This window comes from Phyllobates terribilis, unplaced genomic scaffold (assembly GCF_046119375.1).
Source record: "Phyllobates terribilis strain yellow unplaced genomic scaffold, ASM4611937v1 Scaffold_7__3_contigs__length_470593459, whole genome shotgun sequence".
NCBI lineage: Eukaryota > Metazoa > Chordata > Amphibia > Anura > Dendrobatidae > Phyllobates > Phyllobates terribilis.
Window position 1 is genome coordinate 31,383,649 of NW_027362767.1, and position 6,763 is coordinate 31,390,411.

The 6,763-nt window shown below is 48.4% G+C and overlaps 1 protein-coding gene across 3 annotated transcripts in view; it reads left to right on the forward strand.

Moving 5' to 3' along the window:
• MIA2 (MIA SH3 domain ER export factor 2) overlaps nucleotides 1-5,713 on the forward strand; it is a 71,752-nt gene extending 66,039 nt beyond the window's left edge. For 2 of the 3 annotated variants that reach the window (XM_073638352.1, XM_073638353.1), the window contains exons 25-31: nucleotides 2,792-2,821; nucleotides 3,107-3,229; nucleotides 3,319-3,477; nucleotides 3,585-3,728; nucleotides 3,813-3,880; nucleotides 3,962-4,169; nucleotides 5,074-5,713. In XM_073638352.1, coding sequence (XP_073494453.1) covers nucleotides 2,792-2,821; nucleotides 3,107-3,229; nucleotides 3,319-3,477; nucleotides 3,585-3,728; nucleotides 3,813-3,880; nucleotides 3,962-4,169; nucleotides 5,074-5,252 — 911 coding nt within the window. In that variant the 3' untranslated portion in view covers nucleotides 5,253-5,713. The remainder of the gene's footprint in view (nucleotides 1-2,791; nucleotides 2,822-3,106; nucleotides 3,230-3,318; nucleotides 3,478-3,584; nucleotides 3,729-3,812; nucleotides 3,881-3,961; nucleotides 4,170-5,073) is intronic. The other variant, XM_073638354.1, reaches the window with a different exon arrangement.
• The last annotated feature ends 1,050 nt before the right edge of the window (nucleotides 5,714-6,763 follow it).

Here is a 6,763-nt window from a genome sequence, read left to right on the forward strand (position 1 = left end):
ACATAGTCCTCCATACAGTATTATGGTCCCCACATAGTCCTCCATACAGTATTATGGGCCCCACATAGTCCTCCATACAGTATAATGGCCCCACATAGTCCTCCATACAGTATAATGGCCCCACATAGTCCTCCATACAGTATAATGGCCCCACATAGTCCTCCATACAGTATTATGGTCCCCACATAGTCCTCCATACAGTATTATGGGCCCCACATAGTCCTCCATACAGTATTATGGCCCCACATAGTCCTCCATACAGTATAATGGCCCCACATAGTCCTCCATACAGTATAATGGCCCCACATAGTCCTCCATACAGTATTATGGGCCCCACATAGTCCTCCATACAGTATAATGGGCTCACATAGTCCTCCATACAGAATAATGGCCCCACATAGTCCTCCATACAGTATTATGGGCCCCACATAGTCATCCATACAGAATATTGGCCACATATAGTCCTCCATGCAGAATATTGGCCACATATAGTCATCCATACAGAATAATGGCCACATATAGTCATCCATACAGAATAATGGCCACATATAGTCCTCCATGCAGAATAATGGCCCCACATAGTCCTCCATACAGAATAATGACCCCACATAGTCCTCCATACAGAATAATGGCCCCACATAGTCATTCTTACAGTATAATGGCCCCACATAGTCCTCCATACAGTATAATGGCCCCACATAGTCCTCCATACAGTATAATGGCCCCACATAGTCCTCCATACAGTATTATGGGCCCCACATAGTCCTCCATACAGTATTATGGGCCCCACATAGTCCTCCATACAGTATAATGGGCCCACATAGTCCTCCATACAGTATTATGGGCCCCACATAGTCCTCCATACAGTATTATGGGCCCCACATAGTCCTCCATACAGTATTATGGGCCCCACATAGTCCTCCATACAGTATTATGGGCCCCACATAGTCCTCCATACAGTATAATGGCCCCACATAGTCCTCCATACAGTATAATGGCCCCACATAGTCCTCCATACAGTATAATGGCCTCACATAGTCCTCCATACAGTTTAATGGCCCCACATAGTCCTCCATACAGTATAATGGGCCCACATAGTGCTCCATACAGTATAATGGGCCCACATAGTGCTCCATACAGTATAATGGGCCCACATAGTGCTCCATACAGTTTAATGGGCCCACATAGTGCTCCATACAGTTTAATGGGCCCCACATAGAATAATGGGCCCCACATAGTCCTCTATACAGTATAATGGGCCCACATAGTCCTCCATACAGAATAATGGCCCCACATAGTCCTCCATACAGAATAATGGCTCCACATAGTCCTTCATACAGTTTAATGGGCCCCACATAGTCCTCCATACAGTATAATGGCCCCACATAGTCCTTCATACAAGATAATGGCCCCACATAGTCCTTCATACAGGATAATGGGCCCACATAGTCCTCCATACAGTATAATGGGCCCCACATAGTCATCCTTACAGTATAATGGCCCCACATAATCCTCTATACAGTATAATGGCCCCACATAGTCCTTCATACAGGATAATGGGCCCACATAGTCCTCCATACAGGATAATGGGCCCACATAGTCCTCCATACAGTATAATGGGCCCCACATAGTCCTCCATACAGTATAATGGGCCCACATAGTCCTCCATACAGTATAATGGGCCCCACATAGTCATCCTTACAGTATAATGGCCCCACATAATCCTCTATACAGTATAATGGCCCCACATAGTCCTTCATACAGGATAATGGGCCCACATAGTCCTCCATACAGTATAATGGGCCCCACATAGGCCTCCATACAGTATAATGGGCCTCACATAGTCCTCCATACAGAATAATGGCCACATATAGTCCTTCATACAGTATAATGGGCCTCACATAGTCATCCATACAGAATAATGGCCACATATAGTCCTCCATGCAGAATAATGGCCACATATAGTCATCCATACAGAATAATGGCCACATATAGTCATCCATGCAGAATAATGGCCTGAGTATTTTCAGCATGCTCGACAACTATGTTGTTGCATGTGTCGCGGCTGTTTGACAGTTGTGACACATATAGGGATTGCCTAACAAACAGGAAATCCCTGCATGTGTCGCAGCCCGCTAATAGCCGCGACACATGCAACAACATAGTTGTCGAGCACGCCGAAAATACTCGGGCAGCATCTGAGCGTTCTCGGTGAAAGGGTTTACCAAGCACGCTCACCCATCACTACTTCATATATATATAAAAAATCAAATACCTCTCCTCACTGGCGGCAGGTCTGGACTTCTCGGCATCTTCCGGCTCTCTGCACTGCTCAGTACACTGCTCAGTACAGAGGGGGCGCTGTACTTGTGTCAGCGTGCTCTCTGCCCAAACACGTCACAGTGTCAGAAGAAGACTGCGGAGAATCGAGGAAAGGTAACTATTCTAAGTGCTGTAGCCCTGAGCAGGCAGGGAGTGGGGTCTACTCACAGTTTCTGGCACCGGGTTCTTCTGACTCTTTGGGCCCATAGTGTTCCGGGGTCACCAATGGTGAGTGGGCCCCGGCACTTGCCTGGGTGAGTCGGGTGCTGACGCCGGCCCTGCCGCTGAAAGTCCTGTGTTCAGAATCAGAGCCCAATAGCGCCGTACACTGTGTAGTGGCCGTTGTTGGTACTGCAGCTCAGATCCCATTCACTTCAATAGCAGTTGAGCTGCAGTACAGAATGCGGCCACTACGCAGACGTTTGACTCTTTTGTATCTGCTGTAATCTCTGTTTCTTCTCTCCCGTAGCCTATGCAGATGCTTATATTAACCATCCAGGTACTTCCCTCTGTCGCCCCCGGTCTCGTTGCATGCTGTGATTCCTGACATCCCATTTAGTAATCTCACGTGTCTGATTCACATCTCATCATAGCGATACAGAACATGTGCAAAAAGTATGTGCACCCCTCCCACCGTGCTGCTGGTACGGAGATAGAGATTCATCCACCTGAGGGTGGCCGGAAGATTCCCATTTATTAAGTAGAGGGGGGCACATACTTTTGGGGGGCACTTACTGTAGACTGCTCTGGACACTCACCTGCGTTATGTCTTCGCTATTCACAGAGAACTCGCCTTTCGGATTGTCTCCGATCAGTCGCCATCATGAAGGTCGAGCTTTCCTCTCGCCCCCCACCCTGTTGGAAGGTCCGCTGAGGCTGTCCCCGATGCTCCCCGCAGCAGACAGAGGTGTGCGGGAGCCCCCCATATACTGACCCCTGGTGGAGCACAGACGTCATGGAATAAAGGCTCTGATGACTTTTATGCTGTGATGGCAGGTGTGAGACCACCAGGATATTACCCAGGATACCCCGGGCCTAAAGAACGAGGGGACGTAAACTCTGACAGAAGAGCGGACCACCAGCGGACCTTGTCAGACGCCGGCTCCTTGTCACCCCCCTGGGACAGGGAGCAGAGGAACAATATCCCCCCACCAGGTAACCAAGACCTCTGAAAGCTGCCTCTAGGGGTTAAAGTGTAGTATCCCTTTAAGAGTTCAGCTCTGCAGTTCTGCATTGTGATTGGTTACATTGTATCTCCCCAGGTTTGCCCTTCCCCGAACCCCCATTCGCACCCAGACGGGCGGAGAGATTTTATCATTACCTTCCTCCGCCGCCGCCATCTGGAAGGTTCTCCGGACCGGCCGAGCTGACCAGGAGTCAGGGCAAAGCCTTCGTGGACTCGCAAGGTAAAGATGTGAGCCGTCCGGGGCCGTGGGGGGCCGGGTCATAATCCCGGGGGGTCTGAGCCCATCTATGTGCTAAATCCACAGACGGTCGATCTTCTCCGGAGTATAAGGCGCGGACAAACGCGAGTCGGAACGGAGAGGAAGAGGCTAATGTAAGGATTAGGAGTTCAGCTATTGCTCCCTGTGATCAGCCATTGCCGTCCCTTTAACTTGGAAACACTTCTCTTCTGCAGAACGTGTCTGCTGCGTCCAGTCAGGATAACGACGTCATGGACGGCCAATCCGGAGAGTTCCCCATGCACCCGCCTCCGCCCATGAGGGTCCCATTGCTACCCAGGGACCCCAGAGCACCTTATTTCCGAAGACCTTTTATGCCCCCTCCTCCAATGGACATGTTTGGACCCCCGGGCTTTCCAGGCATGCCACCGCCCCACATCCCAAGTGAGTTATGTCCGCCCTGGTGGGGACTGCTGCTTAAGAGATACATCGTATCCAGCTCCGGTACAGAGCTATGTGTCGCCATGGTTACAGACTACAATCCCTGTGTAGTCTGATCCTGCAGTCACACTCGTGGCCCGTAATGCTTACTAACCTACAGAGCACATAATCTGCCGAAGAGCTGCATACACAAAACGGTAGAGAAACATTTCCATTGGCTCCTGATTGCAAATCTGCCTAATTCTGCCTGAAAATTAGATTTGCTTCGAAGCTATTCCTCGCCAACGTAATATACCCTGGGGTGTGTTCACACTTAACTTTTTTTTTTTTTTCTGGGTGAAAAACACAAGCTGTGGCCGCAAAGGAAATTACACATTTTTTTTTTCTTTTGTACATAAGTTAAATTGGCAAAAACTTCAGTAAAAACTCTTAAAAAAAATTCACATGCTGTTTTTTTTTTTTCTCAAAAAATAAAAAGCAAGGAAAAAAATAGCACCATGTGATGAATTAGAAATATTTTATTTTGCGGTTACAATTGATTGCAAAAATGTTTAAAAAAAAACGCAGAAAAAAATCTGCGTGTGAACAGAGGCCGATACGTAATTAACAGCAGCAGTTCCATCACATCTGGACCGGAAGGAACATTCCTCAGACTGATTGATACATTGTAACAAAACGATCAGGGTTGGAGAAAGTGTAACAAACCCTGGTCTGGAGCAGGAGGGGATGGGATGAGTTTGGTGTCTGAATAAAAGGCGTTTCCTTCCTTCCGGCAATCAGATCTGAGGATTATTAATGCAGGTGTTCGGCCTCGACAGTGACTGTCAGCAGCCGGAGGAAGGCGCTGGCCGAATGTCTCGTTGCATCAATCCCGACATTGTTCTTGTCTTTGTGTTTCCTTCCGCAGTGAGAAGTCCTGTTCCCCCTCCGCAGCCACATCTCTACCCCGCTTACCCCATGCACGGCGAGGCGTACTTCCCTCCAGTGTCCATAAGACCCCCAGCCGGAAGCTATCCCACCGCGGACTCTGCACCGGCCGCCAGCAGCCTCCCGCCCCAAGACAAGCTACCAGAACCGACGACTTGATACATAAACTCCCCCCCAAAAAAGGACTCCGCAAAAAGAGGAATATTTATAGTTCAGGATCTTTTAGGATGTAGACGGAGGGCCGCTCCGCGGACAGCGGCGGGGGGCTCAGCGCTTCCGGCCACGCTTTGATTTTTGTTTTATTTTTTAAATTAAAGGGTCGGACTTTAGTCTTAAGAGTTAAACTGAGAGGTAATAAAGTCCCGTGTCTTGTACATAAGAGAACGCTGCAGACACAAATGTTACAGTAAAAGTCCTTTCATCCGGCATTTCCAATAATCCAGCTGCACCTCTAATTAAACTGACAGCTGGTTTCTGGAGCTGTGTGCACCCGGAGGAGCGCTGCACATGAGGACACAGATGGAAAAGCTCCAACTGGAGAGAAAAACGGACTTTTAGTAAATCTACAAACTCCTCATCAGCTTCCCTGGGGTGGTCTTAAAGGATAAGGGAACTTTCAGGGTTAAGTTTGATTTTTACTTACAATTACAAAAAATGTTCTTTTGATCCAAAATTGCGTCACCTTAAATTTTTTGCGCCATTCAAATCTTATTGGCTATTAGCTCTTTTTACACATTGATGAGTTAATCATGAGAATCTGTCAGTGAGCTTATTCTGCCTGCACATTTATGGTAAAATTGGATGAATGGAGTGCAGGAAAAAAAACATAATTCCCCGTCAGAACGAGCTTACTGACATCTTCTCAGTTGACTCGTTCTGCAGCCACCAATGTACAAAGGAACAAATAGCCCGAAAGAGCCAAATTTATTAGTGCAAAATATACATACATATCTATAATATAACCAGGGATGTGTCTGTCTGTCCGAAGCCTCTATAGACTGCGCATGCTCAGTGTGGCCAGGGCAGAAAAACACATCCCAGACAGGTATATGGCGCTGGAGATCGCGGTATGCATAGGCGCTGAACGCATACCGCCATCTCCGGCGCCATAATTACATATCTGGAGAAGTATGGCCGCGGCGCCTCTGTTTGGGCCGGGGGAGGAATCGGCGCCTGTGTGTCTTCTTGCAGTGTGCATTTGTTGAATCTTGCATTTCAACAAAATGGCGCCAGACGGCGCCGTATGCATATGTGCATACTCTGCCGCCAATTTGTTGAAGACACTGCACAATGCACATTTGTCTTCAATAAAATGGTGCCAGATATCGTGCTATACAGGCGCTGATTACGGCGCCATTTTAGTAAAATAACCCAGGCAATGCGCTGCAGGGAAGCGATGGAAAGGTTTGTAGAGAGTGTTTTGTTTTATTTAATTTATGGAGCATATACCAGGATGGGGGAGCATATACCAGGATGTAGGACCAGGATGGGGGAGCATAGACCAGGATGGGGGAGCATAGACCAGGATGGGGGAGCATGGACCAGGATGGGGGAGCATATACCAGGATGGAGGACCAGGATGGGGGAGCATATACCAGGATGGGGGAGCATATACCAGGATGGAGGACCAGGATGGGGGAGCATATACCAGGATGGAGGACCAGGATGGG